We start from the raw sequence: 23,630 nt of genomic DNA, 5'->3' as shown, positions 1-23,630 counted from the left end.
GAAGGGAAGAAGGCGAGAAGCGTGATGCTAACGGCAGTTGGTCAGTTCACCACTCGGCCTGTCCGCCGGCGGACGACGAACGCCGCAACCATGTTAATCCTTCTTTTCTATTAACGCAAATCCTCAGTGGGCGGCAACAGCAGTTACTAAAGTTACAATGGTGACGGTCACAATGGTAGTAACGCGGGGTGGAACGCTCGGTTACTTATCCTCCTTCTGTCGTTGCTGTTATAGCTGATCACATCATGAAACCGGACCTGAAAGGACACTACACAGTCAATACCTCTAGTTTCCTCTCTTTTCACGAATCTTCTTCTTGCACAGGCTTCCTTCACCTAGGTCCGGACCTTGCGACCCAGGACGGTCGTCTGAATGAATGTTCGTGAAAATGCCTGGAAAAGCGCAAATGACTTAATGAAACACTGTCGTCCTGCTCATTTTTAGACCGTTACTACAATGACATTGGCGGAGAAGTGCAGCGCTTTTCGTCGTTGATGTGGACAAGAGGAGAAAACATCAACAAAAGCGCAAGAAAATAGGGTGTGTGCGCTACTCAGTACTGACGACATTGGCAATTGATCCAGCGTGGCTGCTATTGTTGCTGCCGCCTGTTGTCGACTGCGGGTAGCGGTGATGCCGGCGGTTTGAAGCATTCAGCATTGCACTCGCTAGCACATATTTGGTGCCAGCCGTTTTACATAATTTCAGCCTGGTAACACCTCACTTGTTTATAACATACAGAGAAAACAATTCCAGCAGATCTACCAGCGCAACCAAAGACAACAGTAAGATTTTGTGCTTCAATGGCGGGAGACTAGACTATAGGACTATAGGACTTACTAATTATGTATAATATTTACACGTGACGACCTTATTAAAAAAAGACATAACGACCACTGCGATACATAAATCGCTAGGATATGCAGCGGAAGATAAGCAGTAACATTGTATTTTCAATAAGGAAATTAATGGCCTTACAAGTAAATGAAGATGAGTGTTTGTATTTGCTTTTTATTTTTAGGGAACTAACATTAGGTCTGACTATCTGCTATAGCTTGCGTAGACCGTCGCTGCATTTAGTATTACCCAATATTTTAAATTTCGTTATTCAATAAGATGATTTATTAAGGTTCTGTAAGGTTTTAAAGGTTTTGTGTGTCGTAAGGCTCTGCAGGACAGCGCGATTGTACTGAGTATATTCCTATGATTTGTTTCTTAAGGAGTATTTAAGTAAACACAAGCGTTTCAGCAAAACGTTTACGTCTGCCGTGCCTGACGATGTATTCATCGTGATTGTGGCTTTGATTCAGGACTTAAACCACCAATTAAACATTTTTAAAATATACCTTCTGTAATAACATTCCAATAAAAACCGTCCAGCAGGAGATATATTTATAGATGCAAATTTGCTAAAGTCCACTACACACAAACGCGAGCGGATTTAAATTTCAAGCTGATAGAAGGCAGAAATTCCAAAAATGCAGATGTTTAAAATGGCCAAAGAGTTCCAAAAGCCCGAAAAAGGTCTGTTGGAATTTGTCTAGACCCACTGACCCATTAATACTTTTTATTCTTAAACGGCCATGAATTCTTATATCGAAAAACCTAAGCGTATCAAAAATCAGCCTTCCGCTTTGACTTTTTGAACTTTTTTAACCTAAACCTTATTGAGGATCTTCCAGCTCGCCTGATGAAAATCATCAGTAATTTCAAATGATTATAAAAAGTAGAATCTGCGATATCGCATTCTCGTTAACTGCTGAGCAATGGCTTGTAAAGTGAATATGGTAGTCACAACCATACGCCGTTTTGGCCCATAGTGAAGATTCAACATGTTCTTAGTAGGGCCGAAACCGATGCACGGAGGTTTGCAGAAAGCCGCCAACAACAAAAAGTAAAATCTTCTATAGAAACGTACGTGCACGTATCAAAGATGTGCCAGTATGGAATGTTTTCCTTTGCCAATATGACGCACTCTCGCCTCTTTCGATGTGATCACTTCCTTTCGTAACTTATTCTTGCTAATTTGTCAACACTTATTTCGAGGTGAACTTGCTGGTATATTTTATGCCGCCAGTAAAATTATGTGCCTACTTTCCGACGTAGTAAGTATTCGGTAGGTTCGTTGTTATATGTAATATCAATGACGTTTGTATGGAATTGCGACTGCTCTTCTAGCTCAGTGGGCATGCTTAGGCTTAAACCTAATCAATTTCGTCTTTGCTTCCCTGTAGCTCTCAATAGCTCAGACACCGTAAGTCCTACACGATATACTGTTATAGGAGAGTATAGCTTCCTCTGTGATATCACTGCACTATTATCTGTCCATTACTAATAATAATAATAATAATCATTATTATCTATTTGTCATTATTATGAGTAGCACCATGTTTTCACACGTATCATAACTGCTGCTACGTGTCTCAGTAACTTATCTCCATATTAATAAAAGTTGAAAAAAATATATCGTTTTTCCGACAGCTATGTAACGGGCCTCAGAGCTTTGTGAGTAGTTTTAGGTTCAGAAGCTAAACGCTGCTTTGCTGTGGGTGGGCAATCTCCGAAATGGGCCGATAGTCTTGATTTCATGATTTCATATAATGGTCAAAATGAGATATTTGGAAAAACTCGGCTTTATGATGAAAATATTTTAAAATAAGACTCATTCATAGAATTTGACGGAATTTCGTTACTACGTGACAGAAGCACGACAGCTACTGCTTCCCGAAACCAGATGATTATTGCAACTGCGACAGATTCAATCTAGTTAGTCACAAAAGAAAAGGCAAAATCAGTTGTCAATACTATTTTTATTATTACCTTAGTATTATATGAATGTCATTACAGCCCAGGCATTGCTCAAATATCTAATGACTAATTATAATATTATACTATAATTGTTTCGAAAAATCATTTTGATTTCGTTTTAAGCATTGAAAGTCAACAATATTTGACGTTACTTAGTGGTTTGTGTACCTCTACTGCCACTATGGGAAATGGGTTTGACCTTCACGTATGTAAGCTAGTCCTTGGTAATTGACGGTGTACTCGGGAAACGTTTGCTCGAACGGAGGGATGAGTTGGGCCAGATAGAAAGAAAAAGCCGCGGGTGTGGAGAATTTAATTTTAGAATCTGAAGCGGTTGAGAATGCGAAAAAGAAGCAGATAGAACGGTAAGACAGTAACCTTTTTCCTTTCTCGAAAGTTCTTAAGATCGTTCTTCAACACTTCCTTCTCTGTTTTGTAAAGCTTTTCGATCTCACCCCTTACTCTGCTGTGTCATTCTCTATCCCATGCTTATCCTAAAATACAGTTTCTGCAACAGCAGCCTTCCTTACTTATGTCGCTAATATAGGGTTCAAGGACGCCGGTAGGCTTGGCATTTAAACATAGAAGGGGCTGTATTATTTTAGAAACAACGTCATCATTAAGTCAAGCTTAAAGAATCTATGTCGTTTATCGCTATGCCTTAGATTGACGTATTGAAAGCGAGACTCTGTATTTTGAATATGCGGTTCCAATGAACGCAGTCGCAAGGTCGGCTCAACTGACTAATAGGCTACCTCATATTTACAGATTTCTAGCTTTGTTCTAGAAAACAAGTTAATGTGCTTTCCACGATGCGTCCCGCAAACGCTTTCGTTTTATGAGAATGCTGTTTTTAACACTCCGTTCAATGGTATATTCAGTTCGAGAGTTTTGCATTACTCTTACGCTGCTAGGCTATTTTTGGAAACAGCCTACATTGTAACGCAGCAGTAACTTAATTTCCAAAGAAGACTCCAAAAATGGTCTGCTCGATCCTTGGATAAAACGGCACCTACAGCGCCTACATTCGACAGGTAGTAGTTTAACCCATAACCAACCACATATGAGAGTGACTTCATCCTCCCTACAAGAGTCCGTGTAAATTCTCAACTGGCAGGCGGCTTTTTCTCTGTCAGCGAAAGTGCTCTTTTTTATTGATCCCACCTACCTGTAGAAAGTGTTGCACATAGTCGTGCTTGCAACAAGACTTCGCCGTTACCGTATACCGAGGGATATATTGACGCGACCGCCTTCTCTCCGTCCGTGTCCGAGCTTTACGCGAAACACCCCTGAACATCAAGAATACCTTCCTAGTCTTTTTCACTAATGCGAACGTGACATGTCTGTGAGGTATGTACAGTACTAGGGGTAAATTTGTTGACGCTCCCCTGTTTTTCGCGTGGTGCTACTTTTTTGCATGCACCCGTCGAACACTGCCTTGCGCGCTTCGGCCTTGCCTTCACACTTCCTTGGGTAGGCCAACAAAAGCGATCCTAAAACGACTAGGGAAACGGCAACGACCCGATCGTTTTAAGACTAGAAAAGAACATTTAAGCGGACTGACAACTGGAAAGGAGTTGCGTATCAGGGAAATTTCTTATTAACTTAATTTTTTATTATATAGTCTAATGCATCTACTCACTGTATGTGATATCATCTGTGGGGCACCAGCGGCTGTGAGAAAAAAAGGATAATAAAAATATAAGAGGAAATATGTAATATAATTTACATTATGAATAAAAGTAAAAGGTTCATGTATACATATATATATGAACTTCTAGCGAAATTGAACAATTATCAAATAAGCCTCAGGTGTCCCAGTACGGACTACCAGGGTCGTTTGTAGGCATATATGAACTGAGACGATGGGCAAACAGCTTGTAAATTCGGCGAGATATTGGCCTACGAAGGCCCGAGTATTATTAGGCGCTTTAAAGCTGTGTAATTTTATTAAGAATTAGAAGCCAAAGCGCCCCGTGGCCTGAGCAAAGCGCACCAGAGAATAAAGATCCTCATCGCTCTCCAGTGTTTTGCATACCATTGAACAATACGTGCACACAACGACAAACTCCTAAATTGAATTGTTATCGGTGATGAGCAGTGGTGCTTCCATTGCTAAAATTAAGCAGAAAGAAGAATGGCGGCTCCGGGAAATGCGTTTAAGAGAGAGTCAGATAAGCCTAGAATCAGACAATTTGCTTGCGCTTAATAGGACTGGGAGGGTCCTATACATTAGAAAATGCTTGAAAAAGCAAGACGGTAGATAAAAATTAATATATGGCCTAACTTTATAGAGTAAAGGAGGCTATGTAAGAGAAAAGATCTGATAAATATGGCCAAGTCGCCTATCTAAACGACAATACCGAGCTACACGTTCCAAAAGTAATTGAAGCTGCTTTGAAAAAAAGCTTGAGTCAAGCATTGTTTTGCACTACCCATCCTCTCTAGATTTTGCAGATCGTCTCTTTTTTTTTAATTACTGGCAAATAAAGTGCGTAACAATGCATTTGACAATGAGGAAGTTCTCCAAAAAATAGATTGAACAAGTTCTTTAGCACCAGATTTAAACGTTTCTGGTGGGGCGGAGTAAACGAACGTGTAAGATGCGAGAAGATCATGGAAAACAATGGCGATTACATAGTACGCCGTATTTCGTTGTTATAATTCGGTTAAAATTTTGATTTTGTTGATTTCATTAGTTGAAGAAACGGAGATTATTTATGCGTTAACTTGATAATTTCAAATTATACAACTACAGATATGTAGGTGGAAAGTATTCATATGTTCATACCTTGTTTGCCATTTAACTCAAACGTGACTCGCTAAAAACTCGTCTTAGCTGTGTAAGTCTCTTCGATCGACGTCTATCGATGACAGGGATATTGTCGAACTGTCAGATTTCACCCCTAATGTTTGTTGGTTTCCACACACAGGAATACTTAGCGGAAAAAGCCAGATGCTATTACCTTTCACGTGATTTAGCGTAAATCTTATTTTCGTGGGTCAAAAGCTAGCTACCGTTCTGCAACCCCACTAAATAAAGCAGACGTCTCGTTAGGTCAGTATAGATGTGCGTGAACTTCATTTTACTTTTGTATTATTGACGCTTGTTCCTCCGGGTAGATTTTCAAGGATGTATACGCATCTTATATTTCTTCAACCTTCTTCATGTACCAAGTACAGTTCTCAGTGAAAGAGGGTACGACAGTCTTAGGTTTGGTAAGTGAGTACTATATTTGTAAAAATCAAGACTTGCCGGCGTTATTTTGAGGATAAAGACCGCTGTCGAAGGTATTCCAACCGCTTATATACTTATTCCGTTTACCAAGTCCGCAGTATAGCTTTATTCCATACCTGTAACATTTTTAAGCAAGATACGTAAATGCAGAACATTCCAAGTTCTGCTCATGTCACATTTAGTTGCAACGGTTTGACCTAGAGTAGGTCAAAAGGTTTTTTGAAGTAGTAAACACTTTTCCTGCATCCACGTTACACGTTCATTATCTAAAATTCTTAGTATGGCAACATTCTGTTTGTAGATGCATATTAATACAAAATCTACGACAATACGTGAGAAATCAAAAGGAACTCCAAAGAAGAGCATATTAAGAAGGGATTTCGAAAGGACCGCTAGAAGCGTCGAGTAAACCAAAAGTTCCTCGGTACGCGTCATCGAACGTCTAATATCATTGTTACTTTATGATTTCATAAATGAACGTTTAAATTTATCGTGTATGAGTCTATCATATATAACAGAAATTGAGTAAGGGTATACATATATATATATATATACGGCGTCCCGGAGAATGTACTCCCAGTCTGAATGGCTATAGTTTTTCTTGCAACAGACAATGTGTAGATTAAAAATTATTAGCCTTCTGGTTAATATACGTCTGATAACGGTGGATTATTGGGTAAACAACCTCGATTTTATCTTTTAAATCTTTCAGTGTTGTCGGTTTTCCGGGGTAGGCTCGCATCTTTCATATATCCCTACGTGAGCCGTCAATTGGCGTTAGGCTTAAAAAACGGACAAGATATTCTATAAGGTCGCTCCTTTAATGCATCTGTTTGGAAGACCTGACCTTACGTTATCATGATATGTAGCTCACTAACATCCAAATAACTCGCCCGTGTACTTGTTTTGTCAAAAATGCCGACCCAATTAAACTGCATTATATACTTTTTTGAACACCCTGTATGTATGTTACTGTCAAAACAGCTGCCAGCTCGGACGCGGGTAAAGGCCTAGAAGCGCTAACTACTATTTATAATAATATCGTCAATCTTCCACTAACTTCTTGGAAAGTTGATGACAGCGACAAAGCCCGCGCCCTAGAAAACCTACGAGAACAATCAAATCGCGATATCTGAAAGCCACCCGGGTATCCGAGAACACGGCCGGGAATGCGGAAGCTGCAGAAAACCGCCGCTAGGGGGTAAACTGCCTACGGGACAATCGTTAGTACAGGTATCGGTGTGAGGTCATGGTGGAAGAGGGACGGGATGGGAAGGGGACTTAACCTTTGAGGATTAAGGTTGACGTAAGAAGGCGTGAATGACAACGGAGACTAGATGTGTGTCGTACGGGGCGTAAGCAACCACACAGCATACGAAGTGTACAAATCCTAACTGTGAGGACTCGAGGAAGGGAAAGCGTCGGGTACGGACTGCGACAATGGACGAAGCGCGAGAATGCTAGGACAATTAGAAGGCTGTAACGACAATGCACACTCTTGATTTCATTAAATGCAGCATGGCTGGTAGCAATGATCGAGTGCTGTGATCGAAAATGTAAACAATACACAGCAATTTGAATAGAATAAGATATAAAAGTGCTAGTAGTGGTAGCCAACATACTGACTAGTTTTAATTGGGTTCGAGATTACTCTTTTGCATTGTGTGTGTACTCTTGTACATCGATTTGAGACAAAAATAGACAAATGGGGTGCGGTTGCAGCTGAAATTGACATCTAGATGTTGGCATCTGTACATTATACACACATGGGCAATCGCAGCGTTCGTTGCCTGCTGGATTGGCATCCCGAATTCAAGTCTGAATAACAATCGTCGAACAAGTACATTGTACAATAGTCGGTGCCATTCATATATTTGCATATGTTATACGGTTCAGTGACCTAGTGATTCCAACCGTTTCCCCAGAGGTGTTACTGAACGCTAGAGGAAATAAGCTATTAATGCACATTGAGTAAAATCAAACGCTCAAAATAGGTTCGATAAACATTGAATTCAGAATTCTATCTTCATCGGCTGTCGTCTCGTCTCGTTTCGTTTTCTGTCGGTGCATTGAATCGATGGTTCGGGTCTTGCGACGACTTACCTAACTCAACGTCCCTGACAAGGTTCTTGATTTCTCTGATAAGGATGCCTAAAGGCTGGGGGAACAGTAGGCCGTCGTGAAACACAGCGGAAGAGGGAGTGTCTCGGGGATAAGGGTGGATTCGGATCACCAGAGCCGGTATGACCGACTACCGATTGTTGACCCCCTTTTGTCGACCATCGATCTTAGAAAGAAGGGCCAGAAAGAAAACTGGTGTTAGCGCTGCACTGCTTCAGGAGGGATACAGGCTACCGCCCCCGTCCTCTTTACCCTCCCATATACCCAACATAATCATTTACACCGCTCTCCACGGCTAGCTGTTCGGCGACCGGAATGACGCGATTACAACGAGAATGAATCCGGTCTCTGCAACTTAACTGATTTTATTCTACCCAACTTTTCCCACAAGGTTCATACCATGAATGAAGCCCCACAAACTCGAATGGGAGGCACTTGGCGACCCTCTTCACAGCTGGCCACTATTGTCAGCTGGCAGCATATTCGGTGTCGCTCTACTTTTTCGGTTGCGTTTCTATCGCGGCCAAGTCAAAAGCAAAAAACGAGTTGTCGTCGATCCCGTGAAGCAGGCCCGACATATTTTCGGCCGCAGTTTTCGCACGGTTCTCACACATCACTGCGCAGTAAAAAGAAAAACGACGCTGGGGGGCAGCGAAGCCAATGGCCAGGACCGCACAAGAGGCAGCTCCTCAGTCAGCTGAGAATAAACTGAGAGAATCGCATTAGTTGGTAGCCAAGTGAATTGCTTGTCCTGCTCGATTTTTTTTTGTCACCCTCCTGTATTTTTCCGATACCAACAGAAAGGGTAGATATTCAACCAACCACTTCTTGATAATTTTTCGGATATTTTAACAAACTTCAACTATTTTTTGACTGTTCTAGATGCGTAGCGGCCCCCGTAACTGTTAGTGCTGCTGCTACTGCTAAGGCACGCACGGTTGTGCAAGCGTATCTACGTATACTTAATGCACCTGCTTGTGCCGTTCCGTGAAGTGAGGTACAAGCAGGTGCATTAAGTATACGTAGATACAGGTCGCAGAACTCAAATCGAAGACATGAGAGAGGAAGAAGAAATGCAAAATAGGAATTCATTCAGGAAAACTTCGGATACTAACAGCAATATTTTCGAGTCGTAATTTATCCTAGAGAAAGATTTATAACAGAGCATATCAGATCTTTGCTAAGGTCCATTCTTAACGTGACCGTGACGTACCGCATACAGCGCCCGGACTTGTACACAGAACGTACCGCTTCAATCCTATAATTATATTGAATCGTGTAAAATGTACAGCTATCCGTTTTTTTTTTCCCTGTATAAAAAATTTCCCTGTATCTAACATAGCAATGTTTATTCTCGACTTTCGTGTGACTTTTCTCAAAAATTACAACGGTCCGGTCCTGTGGACTACCCACTCTTTTCCTAACCCGCTTTCAGTTCAAAGCCAGAAACAACTCAAAATCGGGTTTGTGTAGAGAAAGCATGATTTCTGAAAATGGTGTGAATAAACTAATCTACTATTGGTTTAAGCTGATGTCGAAGGTGTTCTTCGTACTTTTTTTGGCCCCAAATAAATACTAATGAAACCGTTACTCGCATCTAGTGGCCAGTTGACGTCTATGGGTTTCTCTGGTTTTTTTCATTAATGGATTTATAGTAACCACATCCCAAGGCTTCTATGGGTAAACATTTATTTACATGGAGTCGTTGCAAAGTCCAGGAAGACTCACAGATAGCAAATAAATACAATAAAATAACTCACAATCGACGCTTTGCAATGTAAATTCCCCTTCGGCGGTAGACCTATCTACGCCATAAGCTCTCTTTTGGATAATATTCTAGTATATATTTATTTAATTGTTATTTAATAACAATAATAGCCATAAATCATAAATAGTAATACTAATACCTCCGAATAGATTCAATACAATAGCTCCGAATTCGTTCAATATACAGGCTAAGAGTGAACAACCGCCGATTGAAGACAAAAATACGCAATGCCAAAATATATATATATATATATATATATATACTGCATGATTCAGCCACGCCATCGATTTCGAAGTCTCAATAATAGCCAGTTTGATCCGACCATTTTTTAATGTACTCCCCCCTCCCCCCCCCCCTGGTTTTCGTTTATTATTCCTAAATCTGCGTTGTTAATAAATGCACATACTCTGACTTCGTTTACCAGATTGACTTCGAAAAGAGACTTCGACTGGTATTTCGGATTGGTTTTATCTTACGAAGCAGGGGCTCTGGTTAAAATAGTACTATGTGTATGTAACAAATGGCCTACTATTAATGCTTTTGGGAAACTGCTATCTATTTACATGCGCATCTACCGTCCAGTAGCTTAAGGTCCAAACACAACAAAAACTTCTCTGTCAGACTTATGCTAAACCCTGTGCTGTTTCACAGAGAAATACTACCAGTATATAAACTGCAGTCGAGCATATTATAAACGTCGCTCCAGATTCCAATGACTCATGACTGTTCGCCTTTATAGTGGTTTTTAAATAGAGTGCGATACACAAAGGATCGCAATTTGTCAGCAATGAACGTACTCGTTCATTACTTCGAAAAATTGGTATATAATAGCGATTTAAGAATAGTATTTCTATATCATCATCATCATCATCATCATTGTACATTATTAGGAAAATTACGCAATTAGGAATAATACGCAGTTACCAACTGCGCTGGTCCAAACTGGATAAAAATTACATATTTATGTGTTTGTAGCTCCGCATCCCTTTCCCACGTGCAGATCGCATGCGATATATTAGTCTATACGACGACCACATCTTTAGACACAAATAGCAGAAGTCTACGTGTCTAGAAATGGTGGTACAATAGTAGACAACGATTACATACACGGTTCTACGCACTTACCGGCATAACTGGTGCTTATATTACCACATTGTTTTCGACCACTTCTCTATTTCCTTTCAGACAAAGAAGTGAGAATGTCACAGAAGCAGGGTGCTATATGAGCGGTATATATACAATATATAAAGCCAAAAAATTAGTTCACTGATGATGATTGTAGCTAGCTGCTAATAAACGATATATGTAAGCGTGGAAGCGAAGACGTCAAAGAAACAACGGGCCGCCCACTCTTTCCCATGCAGTAAATGAACTTTTCTGTTGAATAGGAGCTGATCTGCCTTACGTCTGGCACATCCAGTAGAACCCTAATCAGGCGAAGTGGATGAGCCGATCGTTTCCAGTTCATCGACTTTGCGATTTTGATCCTGTTTGTTGTCCCAAGTGCAGCCCTGGCCAACTACTTCAGTTCATTGAAGATCCCAAAAGAAGGTAGAAAGTTCTCTTCGTTTGTTTCTGCACTCTAATTTCACAAGGAAAGAGTTACCAGCCATTCGAAGTATTGGTCTGTAACTTGCGAGGCCACCGGGCCGGAACTCATGGGAAGCGCGCACTGCACGACGATGCCCACCGTTGCCGTTACCATTCTCAAAACCTTTATTATAACCTGTGTGTCTGTGGGGGGGGGGGGGGGGCTGCAAAAAACGTTATTAGGGTACTAACTGTACACATAATAGATGAAGTCGGCTTAATTTTTATGTTATAAAACGAAGATTTTCGCAGTGCACGACAAATATTTAGGTGGTATGCTTTATTAGTAAACATATTGTAACACTGCATAAGGCTATAGTATGAATCAAGTACGTTCAAAGTTTCGTGACCGTGCTCCTATTAGAACGAATAGCGAGTATGTGCAATAGCTTTTCTTCCTCTGTGTTGCCCGCTGCGGATGGAAAGTGGATAGTTCCGCCCATGTTAGTCAGCATCTCTGTATTTGTGTTCATGAACTTGTTCGTCAACTAAGAAAGTATTTGCATCTTGAGGACAAGTTCACGAACAAACAAATACAGAGGAGCTGACTAGCTTAATTTCGAATGGTCGGAACCATCCACGTTCCTATCACAGAATTCGCTTTAACGCCGTTTCTGAGTCAAAACGAACCGGAGTGATGATAAAGCAGAAAATATAAATGCCGAATATTCGAAATAAAGCAACGTACGCAAAAGAACTAGAACAGCTATAGATGTTTCTCCTTGTTTTAAATATAGAAAGCTATTATCATAGCCGTCTAAGACTAGAGACAACCAAAATTGGACTATGAGAATAGTTTAGATATCATACTTACCGGATTTGCTGATAATCAACTCAAATTTAACACTAAAAATATTATAGTAAATGTATATATACATTTAATATATATATATATATATATATATATATTTTTTTTTTTTTACTATACAAGAGCATTACATAAAGATACGGCTTTCATTATTGATTTGCTGCAAATAACGTATTTGTGACATCCATAGCATTTGTTAAAATCGAGAAGACTTACCTTTAGATTCTAACAATTGCGTGTGCGTGTAGTATAGACTGCGAATGTTACAAATATGACATTGATTTGAACTACAACAACAACTTGATTTTATTCTGGAATTTACGAAGGAAGGTCGTAACTTCTACGAATTGCTTTTGGTCAAACAACGATGCTTTTTTTTTTTTAGACATTTCTACCAGTCACGTGATTAACAATTTCTCCCATTCAGTTGTCATCTGTACCTTATTGTCATCTCAGCAATTTTTAAAAATGGCATTATTCAATTCTGGAGGCAAATCACAGTCGGCAAACAACGGCATAAACAGGGCGATGTGTTTCGGTTCAGCATAAGTTAAGGCTAGCATTATTTCTTCAGGAGTGGCTGATTGCCTAAGCTTTTTAACTGTATCGACGAACTCGTTTACGTACTTCTTCATAGCAGTTACTTTGTCCATTGATCCGAGCGCGTTCCATGATTCAAATTTAGCCCGGGCTACCACATCAAAAAAATGCGGTCTGCTACCTCTGCACGGACCTACAGTCGCCTGTTTATAATACGAATAAAACGCCAGTTGCAGGGTGTACGGTGGCCTGAAGCTGCCATTCTTTGGCAGCCTTCGAATAATCTGTACTGCGGCGTCAAACTGATCTTCAATTGATATTTCACCTGTAACAAGTTACGTATAGTGGAAAACACCACACACACGAATACGTCGGCAATGGCTTTAGAGTGTTCTTGTTTTTGTACATTTTAAGCTACAATCACCGCCGCACGCAGATAAACATTATCTGCGGTATGGGAACTAGCAGGCGTAGATTTCATAAAAAAAAAAAAATGCGTACGACAAAGAACGCTTAACAAATGAACATAACGTGTTGACTAGGCTGTACGACTAAGTTTATTATGATTTACATGTTATAAAAACAGCAAACCGCATCCCGTATGCAATTTCACCATGAAAAAACAACTACAAAGATTTGAACTTTGATCTCTCGGGGGCGGCAAATAAAATGTTTGCCTCTCGTATTTTCTTGTTATAATCTGATTTCTTACAATAACATCGACATATCAATATAGAAGCTATATGTAGCATACTTCACCTTATATAGGTCCATACCTGACATAACTGTGGTGAACGTAACAGGCGCTGTCTTCAGTTAAATGCTGATGACCCGTTGAATAGCCTGGTTCTCCGCGACTGCTGACTTTTTGCAGTGCAAAATATTTATACTCACAGATTTTTTTCCCACTTTCGACAAATCGATGCTCACAGTAGAGGGGTTTCATGCATCAAGTGCACTCATTTCGCCCCTATAATTTGAAATACCGTCTCAGCCTAAATCGATTCGATAACGGAAGGTCAGCTTGTTTTTTTTTTTTTGCCTAATGCTCTAATTCCCTTACAAAAGTCAACAGCGTCTAACCTCGTTAACGTTACCTAATAATCATTACTTCAAGAATAGTTTCCGCTTCCAGCAGAGTATTTTTATCTCCTTAAAACAGTTAGTTGTCCTTAGCTTCTATTTGGTTGTTAATATATAACGAATATAGAATCTTTTTTAGCCGCTTGTTATATTTGTCGTGGGAATATGGATTATCAATTCAGAAACTAAAGGACAAATAATTTTCGCACGAACTGTCGCTGCAGCTCATAGTAGCCAGTTAGCGTAATTATATAGCGTTTGACCCATCTATCTAAATATAATTCGTGCAGGGAGCATTATGACAGGTGTTACATGATGATGTATTTAAACAACGCAAAAATTCAAAGGTATAAATGTTCATTTATATTTATTTTTTGGGAATTTCGGCCCAGTTATAATCATGATGATGATGATGCCAGCGCACAAAAGCTAACGAGTTTTTAAGAATCGATTAGATGTACCTCGTTTTTTGACCCTGTTTTCTCCGCCTTTCGAGCGATTGGGCTTGATTTCTAGCTTAGAATTATGCTGCCTTCCTAGGGTCAACTTTAAAAGTTAACTTTACTAATACTTCGTGATGTACTCGATACACTATTGGTCTTCGATTTTCAAAATGATCTAGTAAAACTTCGTTAATCGAACCTGCAGCTTTATTGTAAATACGTCTTATTTAGAGGGTCAGTTTATTCCAATCTCTTCTAGGAATACGGCTACGTCAAACAGAGAGAATATTGAATGTCCTGAAGGCGTACATGCGACACTCGACCGTACCACGCGTACTCCTCAATACACGCGTTTGGCTTATGTTAATTTGTAGCGTATGCCTGATCTGCGCTGTGCTTCGAATTGTAAACTTGTGCTTATTTGACTATGTGCTACGCCTTCGCGAAGCCTACTGTCTTTAACAAAGAGGAAATATGGAGAGATACCTCGATCTTTCACAAATTGTTATTTTTAGCACCACCGCTTACCACCGTCCAATGGATGGCGCAAGTCCATTGTGAAGGGTGCGGTTAGCGTAGCAGAAGGAAGAGAGAAAAAATAATAGGCGAAGTATTGGATGAACAACTCGGCGGGCCATGAGCTCCCTGTGGTTTGTTTTGGCTTGCTAGCGATGTTGCGCTATATAGTTCTTTGCCGTAGTTGTTCTTTCCTTTGACGTAGTTTTTAAAACTACGTCAAACTACAAGTCCTCGTGACACTGCGACGTAACATTCATAAGCAAAAGCTTATCTGAAACTTATAATCTCAAACGAGCACGCACAAGAACTATCCAGTCAGACTGGCCACTGCTAATATGAAATCTCGGGATTACATAGTAACAATACGAATAATAAGACCACCAATTAAGACACGATGTGCATCCGTGGCCTGCACGATTCCCCATAGATAAAGCTTATGCTGTCTTTGAGGCAGATTCAGGTCAGGACGATGTCTTTTCTATTACAGTTGGCCTGACAACGAGATGTTGAGGCTAACGTTTTTACAGCCGGCAATGGTGCCCACTAACAATTGGAACTATGATAGCCTTCACCAGTACACGCAGTCCGCGCACAAAGGGAAAACAACTTTTCTATCGCAGTTGTCCCAATTCATCACTTCGCTCGTTAGACGTCAGGGTGCGTTCTGTCGCACAAGTTGCTAGGAATGGTGATGGCGGCGATGCTATCAGCTATTTGGTCGCGAGTTTGGTTGTGTGCCACAACTAGACGCCGTCACTCTGTTCTTCTTTACTAGTCACAGCGGCCCGTCGAAAGCCTTCGACGTGGAGCAAGCTCTGCATGCCCAGATCCTAACTTGTTTCAGGCTCGGCTACTAAGTCCCAGCTTGGAGACTCTTCTTAGTGCGCGTACGTTATGCAGCTAGCCAGCGAAGTCATCATCTCTGATCTAATTCCGGCGTATAGTGATGTAGGCCGAGAGGGAGTTGCACGAGATTGTGGCCACAGCTGGAAATGCGTTATACAGCCAGGCAGGCCGGACAGCGGCCGACGCAGGCAGGCAGGAGGCTCGTTTTCGCCACAGCCTGCGCACTATCAGCCTGATCTTACATTGTTTGCGCACTGATTTCTCCGACACTACCAACATCAGTCTCTAGTACAGTTGCTACCTCATAGCCTATTTGACACACCTCAACCAGCTCACGTAACCCAAAACGCTGATGGACGTAAGTTTTCAATTGCTTCCTGTAAAATTCGCTTCCAATATACAGCCGTTTTTTTTTGGGGGGTACGACTACTATCTACTACCGGTGAAATTAAACCAAATATCTTAATGCATTATCTGTACTAACAAAAACTTTTAGGTTAAATTTTGGATCGGCGAATTTTACTTCTGTGAGTTGTGCAGCATTTATATACATTTAAATAAAGCGCATAATTAAGATTTTCTTCTTTCAGATCGCATTTGTATCAGGCGAATCATGTTGTGTAATGGATACAAATATCTGAGTCACTGCAATAACGACATTAATTCGAATTCAGTTGTAAATGTCCTCCAGAGGAATCACAGTAATTAATGTCAAATAGTTTTAACATGTTCGTTTCTAACGATTATATATATATATATATATATATATAATAACAAGTAGATTAGCTGCAGCCATCATATGTAGCTGTTCAATGACAATGAGGTGTTATACAATGCTTCAGATACATGTTAACTAGAAGAGAGAAGTTAATCTCAACTTGATATAATATTGTCTTTTAAACGAATTGCCAGCTCGCATATGTACGAAAGATCAAGGTTTTTGACGACCTAAGTTTTGCACAGATATGTCCGTCATTTTGATATGTGCTGTTGGTCATTGGAGCTGCCGTAAAGCTTTGCTCGCCACGTAGCGTTCAGTAGTACGTTATGAATATTTGCAAATACAGGTATAGCCGTCGCGTATTTGCGGCGATGGGTGACACGTGCAAGAATGATGCTATCTCCAAGAGCAACAGACCACCAGAAGATAAAAATTCATCTGTGAATGGGGGCTCCACCAACGGCGTCAATAGTGGTTAGAAGTGGGCCCCATAAGGTCAAACGCTGCGACGTAACGCACAGTTTACTATGTACGTCTTGCGAATTAATTTTACCTAAGATCGCTTGAACGGCAAACAGCATATCCGAATGTAAATACCTACGTCACTGATCGCCTACGATCTGAATTCTCCTTTCGGCGTACTTCATTATGTGATTCATGGAATCAGTCAGTACAACTTTTTTTTCTGCTTATCACTGTATTTGTCTGGCATAGCTATTCCCTTATAAGACCAGTTACGTATCTGTCAAAGAACGTTTGCGCTATATGAACGTAGCAGACAAAGGGTCATTCAAAAGGAAGCGATTGATAAACAAACATGAGGTTTTTTTTACCCTTGAAAATAGAGCAGCACGAATTTGAGTAAATCTAACTGCCTATGTGCCATAACATATGAAACTTTGGCGTGCCCGCGAGTTTTCATTGTTAGTCACGCCTGACAGTCCTAAGGATACAAGCTTTCTCTTAGCGACCACAACCAGCCCGAGTTGCTTACCCAGGAACTATGCTTGATTACTCCATCCAACAAGAAACTTTCGAAGCTCACACAGAAACCGTTGTATATCAAAATTGCTTTGTCCAGATTAAGAAAGGTAATGACCGGCTGGTGTTAATGACGGAAGCAAGTTTTACACAGCGACGATTGCCAATCACATTTTGTTATTATAGGTACCCGCCTCACAGACACATGACGATTTTCTATAAACGTCACTCACATATGTCTTGCAGTCCCGTAATGATACAGACGACAGAGTTGTACCAGTTGTGTTGTGATAGAAATGATCTCTATTTATCACACGCGCCTCCCCCTGGCTGCCTTTTTTTGCTATCTATACTCGGAACGGGTGCAACTACCCCCACGAGCGTAATGCAACGGCTGTTGTCATTGCCACTATTACGGTTGTTACTACTGTACAAGATATTGCCAGACAGTTGTTCTTGGTCTTGACAACCATACGTTGCTTACATTTCTACTCGAAATAGGCTTCTTCTTTTCGTTCGTTCTATACAGCCCCTACGGCTCGGCCCGTGTCTCCTTTTTGCGATCTTCCCGTTTCGTCCGCTGGCGTCGTTTCATTGTGCTTGCAGTGCCAGACGTCGCCATAGTCTCTGCAGCTGCTTTCCTTGTCGTCGCTATGCTCCTAAATTTGATGGCTCCTACATTCGTCGAAAATGGCAGTACAAGCAGGAGCAGGGCGGTAGTCGGTGTTGGCAGCGCCGGCAGAATGTCGAAAACGGAAAGCGTACTAGTAGTTCCACGTTTTTTAGTTGTCCCTAACTCGTCCGACTTTTATCAGTACAAAGCGACTGAACAGCAACCGACTGAAATGCTTCATTTTCGATCTGATCCTTTCTGAGCTAGTTGAATGATTCTGTCATCCGCTCATTAGTGGGCGAATATCTTTTTGTCGAGGCTTTAACTTCAAAGGGAACATCGGCTGGGCGTATAGCTTTCGAGTGGTGGTCGTGAACATCGGGGCAATTTAGGCTTAAGCGTTACCACTAGCAGACAGAAAGTATCGCAGGTATCCGCCCGATGGTTGTCTCACTGTAGGTAGTGAAGGATCACTAAGTACTACACCGCCGTGAACTTCTGTGTACCGTCGCTGTAAGGAAGGTGGCATCGATAGCCCATTTTCATATAGAGCTGAACAGCAACGCTTCTGATTGTTGTGACCGAATGATTTAGCGACCGAAATGCGCTCGTGTTGAGGACGAACCAGCCTATAATAGTACTCCTCTATCAAATAGCCAGGAGGTTACGAAAGAGCTGAAAGCTGACAGCTGGGGGACGTTACGAGATAAGTTTGGGAAGGATGGCGACGTCACCGTATTTGTGCAAATATGAGCGATTGTAATGTTGGAATGGCTATTCTAAAATCATTATTCTCGTTTGTTGCTCGATTCGTACTTGCTTTTAATCTCGTTAAAGATTTGCTGTTTTCGTGGTTCCACGAAGCTTATCAGAGATGCACCGGTCATCCAGCATTAGCATAACGGATCAAGGTGAGGCACAGCAGAAGAAGTTGCTGCACCTACGAGCTTCACGATGAAGCTACTTGAATGACAAAGTTGAAGCGGTGGGGGATTTTAGGTATCTTCTCTGAAGGCCTAAGTGTATGAAGGTTTACGAAAACTATTTTAGCATATTTTTGGTTTTTTTTTTTTTTAAATATTTTATATGATTTTTGGTTTCAGTTAACGTGAAACAATAATAATAGTAAAAATAATGATAATAGTGTAGCATATGTTCGTAGAGGTTTAACGCTGTACAAATGTATTCACCGTACGCTATTCAATTATTGATAAAGTACTTCCTACCAAGTAGTCCAACGCTGATTGGTATTACAGCTGAAATAGTATGAACACTGGTCGTAACGACAATTGATCTTTTTCCTTAGCTGATTTTCCCCGTTTCAGCTTGCCTTGCCTTAGTTTCACTGTAATCATCTAGCATGCTTTCGAGTATCTTCATCCAAACACACCCTATTTCCTATTATACGAATGGGGAAATTGAGAGGATCATTCAGATGAGACACTTCGCAGGCGGAGGCCGGCTAGGGCCTGCAAGGTAACCGGCTAGGCACCAGCAAGAGGACAAAGTAAATTAATGCTATGTGGTGTTGGGCAAAGCAAAGAAATCAGCTTATATTCGACCTTAGAACCGCCGTCGCTGTTGTGATAACGGCCTATCGGCCGAAGTAAACATTGTAGAGATGCTTACGATGGCGATCGCACCATAAGTCTCAGCAGCATCGACGCCATTGTTCGCTGTGACAACGGTCGTTATAGCAGTAGGTCATTGTGTTTGCTATGTTTTTATTGCGTGCATTTGCTCTGCTGCAACTGCCAGCCGAGCGATCGAAGCGATCAGCCTTGTGCATATACTAGTACCCATTTGGTTAGCTATCTATTTTCTGCTACCGCCGCTGCTGTCAGTGCTCCTCGCGTCTTTCAGCTGCCATCGCTACCTACAATAGCCATCCATGGCAGTTGCCACACCTCTCCTATAAGCCCGTCCTCCTCCACTAACCGACTTCGGGATGCGAGCACCAAGCTGAAATGTGCCGGATGACCACATTTACGTGTAGCGGGGAGCGACGGTTGTGGGGAGGTCGTTTGGGGTGGCGGTAATCATGCTAGTGCAAGTGCGTAAATGTTGATGATGATACTGATTATAATGGCGGCAGAACGAAGCAGAAGCGACAGGACACACGGAACCCGCAAACTTTCCCAAATGCCTGCGACCCATCCTGCAGGGTTTACCCCTTTTTCCTGTTCTTCTTATCCTATTATTAGATATTAGTAGCTCAAGTAGAAGTGGTAGCTCCTTAGGGACTCATGTGTAACGCATCTTACATATTTGTAGCAGACGCAATGCTCGTGCCGACGTAGGTCGTCTAATGTAATGCCCAACGCTGGTTCTCAATGTAGAACTCAGAGCCCATATTAGTAGCTGCTTTGTACATGGACCTTGAAACATTTAATTTCAGTGGTAAGAGTAGAACGGCAGTATCAGTGGTGACGTCCGCAAACCGGTACCATCGATATGCAGATACGTTGAATACGGCGATCGTGGGCTTCTGTAGTGAGTTCTAGCGTACGATGCTACCCTTTGACTGGTTAAAGTGATTCGAAGCAGCGAGATGATAATGAGGTTATCATGAAACATCATACACACAAGCATTCATTGTTACATATATGCAGCTATTTTTTGGATATATGGAGTATATATTTTCTGGATCTTACTAGATCCAGCTCTGCTTCGTTAATCTATGACCTGTTAATCTGACAGATCACTAACCAAATAAATGAACGCTCGTTGTTTATAGTAAACTATGAAAATAGTAATGGTAGTTGGCCATTTCATGTAGAATGAACGTCAAGCTAAGATATGACTGGGCACTGCACTCCTACAGTGTTGTCCTAGTGGCTATCCGCCAGCTTTGAAATGCATTTAAGCAATGGAACACCTTTTGTTCGCACAAGCTCACCCTACGCTATATTAATACGTAGAAAATCGTTCGCGGACTCAATGTTCAGTGTAGATGCTCCGCTGAGATTTGAATAAACTTGATGCGTTTATATCACGGAAAAGAGCTATAATATTTCAAGTCACTTTTATATTTTCGAGACAAATCAGCTGTGATTTCTAATGAAGGTAAGTTTTTTTTTGTTTAGTATTTCTATTTCTATTTTCTATGGATCTGAGATCCATATAGTTTCGTTCCATATAGTCCATATAGTAACGTTTAGGAAGTTCGTTTTGACCTATGGCACGTTTTTATCATACCTCTCAACTACAGGTGTACCGAAATAATTGAGGTGATAGAGTAGTAGTACACAAGATGTGTGCCGGAATATAGTATTAAAATTGAAGTAACCGGTGACTAAATCGAGCTGCGCCAGAATCAATTCTAAAACAATTTTTTTCTGCTCTCAGTATTAAGTCTTATTATTACAATATCAGTCATTTTTAGTTACGCTGCTCTGTTGCTATGTGATACGATTGAATTATAAACTCGCCTTTACAAAACTTAGTTTCTTCATTATATGACAACACAGAACTCATTATCTCGTCATATAACATATATGCCTACTTGCTTGCTCCGACACGAATAATTCCTCACAAGTCTTTGTTCGGAAGTCGAATCGGCCAGCCCTAGCCAATTATACTGCTATACTGTGGCAGGCCATTATTAATCAAACTAAATTCCTATATAATCCCTCTCACCTATACACGCCAACGATGCATACGCCTGAATAAATACACAGACGTAATTTTGTTTTTGTGCCAGCACAGCCATTGACGACAAGGAGGACGACTGGGTCCGAAAACGTACAGAGCTTCCTTCTTTGCGGTACTCCTTCAACAAATCCCAATCGTTATCTTTTTGTATACAGACCACTACATGTATAAGTAAAAAAGCTAAGGACACGGCTCTGCCTTGCGCACCGTAGGCATATCCAGGAAGCTGTTAGGGTACTTGGTACGAGAAACAGGGGGGTGAAATCTATAAAAACAGCGCGGGCTTGTCCTTTAGGGTTGAAGAAGAACGGACGACGAGTATCGGTAAAGGAAACAGCGGTCGCAGGCGACGACAGTTCCAAAGGCATTGTTCTGCATTCGGCTGGCTTTTCTTGACATTTCCCCTAATCTTCCGAACGTCAGCTACCACGGTTCATAGATAGCATAGTAAACCAGGTTTTAGAAGCAGCAGCAGCAGCGCTCCGCTGGGCATATTTAAGTCCTTGTATGAATCCTTATCGCCCGATCCTCTATGCCATTACCGTATACACGCCCGCCGGCCATTTGTATATCCCATTATTTAATGAACTTTTTGCTTCTTTTCCTGTATCTCTTCCACCCAACTTAACCTTTTAGCTTCTCCAATTAACAAGAGAAGGGCGGCAATCCAGGATCGTTGAGCAAGCCGCTTTTCTACCCCCGTTTACTCTACCAGAGAACTGCAGTATGGTAACAGAATGTGAGAAAAACTGAAAAGCGGGTCAGCTAGATGTGGAGCAAGAGCCCTTCCTCTGGTGTCCCTGAAGCTTATCAACATAAATTTGTTCTATATTGTCGCCGATGTTGTCGCGATCTTTGATAAAAAAGAAAAACAAAACCCTCACGGCTCAGCGGCAGCGCCGGCAGACGAAACGAAAACGAGGAGGTCGTCGCGAAGGATGGCCAGTCTTGATGGTCGACGGACTATCTTACGTGGAATAACTTTAACATTTGATGTAAGCAAAAAAGATTAATGACTTTCACCTTCTGAAGGAATAACGTCCTAAATGCATCAGAAGAATGGTTATTCAGACGAGCCTAAAAATTAGAAATTTAAATATTACTACAAATAACAACTGTTGTATTTGACTGGATGGGTCTGTTCAGTCTTGGTATATATAATTATTGAAGTAAGATTTACATTTCGAATCTGTTGTTTTGTACTGTTGCAGACTATAGTCTAATACTATGTCTAATCATACATAGGCGTGGCTTATATCTGGCTGTTAAATTGTCGACGTTAGCTCTCTAATGGAGTTCAATGGATCAATGACTGGGTAAAATGTGTCCAGAGCTCAACATCCGCACATAGCCCATGGAGCACTTGCCGAAATGTCATAACGTTTTACGTAAACGTCCTTAACACGTTGTTTTATAACTTATCTGTGTGCTCTCCACATCCTGCTAACATCGGGATGTTGGAAAAACTTGTCTTTGTGCAAACAAATATATAGCATAAAGGATGATAAAATCATCCTTATTTCATTACACATATACGTCGATAGTGAAGCCACTCTATTTCCTTGTCGCTAAGATGCCCAAGTCAACGTATGTTATACTACATTTATTGATGAAATAATTAAATGGTGTTATGCTTCTTTTTATGAATGTCTTATATCGTCTAATGGCGTCAGTTTTGTCCGGCAAGGTTCGGAACAAGTATCTTATTATTCAAGACAAGATGAGTGCAAGCCTGCTGCTTGTTCGTTATTAAGGCACTTCACGACAGTGTCTCTCAACATGGATTCTAGCCGTTCGTCCATGCCATCGCTTGCGCCACTTTGTGCCATCTAAAAAATACTCCACGTAAATATCTTTTATGTTATGTTCGTTTAGCTCAATGGTCTTGCCGTTCGAC

General features: G+C 41.1%; 1 protein-coding gene and 1 long non-coding RNA gene across 2 annotated transcripts; one reads left to right on the top strand and one right to left on the bottom strand.

The window, feature by feature from the left end:
* Positions 1-12,614: 12,614 nt before the first annotated feature.
* On the bottom strand, positions 12,615-14,039 carry LOC111244811 (acyl-CoA-binding domain-containing protein 4-like). The gene is made up of 2 exons (XM_022792253.2): positions 13,650-14,039; positions 12,615-13,198 (listed from the first exon to the last, which is right to left on the bottom strand). The coding sequence occupies exons 1-2, from the start codon at positions 13,654-13,656 to the stop codon at positions 12,786-12,788; spliced, it is 420 nt and encodes a 139-aa protein (XP_022647988.1). The 5' UTR covers positions 13,657-14,039; the 3' UTR covers positions 12,615-12,785.
* Positions 14,040-19,665: 5,626 nt separating this feature from the next.
* Positions 19,666-22,866, top strand: LOC147757563 (uncharacterized). The gene is made up of 2 exons (XR_015321548.1): positions 19,666-21,145; positions 22,370-22,866. It is a non-coding gene; the product is annotated as an uncharacterized LOC147757563 (long non-coding RNA).
* The last annotated feature ends 764 nt before the right edge of the window (positions 22,867-23,630 follow it).

Source organism: Varroa destructor, unplaced genomic scaffold, assembly GCF_002443255.2.
Source record: "Varroa destructor unplaced genomic scaffold, Vdes_3.0 BEIS01000002.1, whole genome shotgun sequence".
NCBI classification, from domain to species: Eukaryota; Metazoa; Arthropoda; class Arachnida; order Mesostigmata; family Varroidae; genus Varroa; species Varroa destructor.
This window is presented reverse-complemented; position numbering and strand designations above follow the sequence as displayed.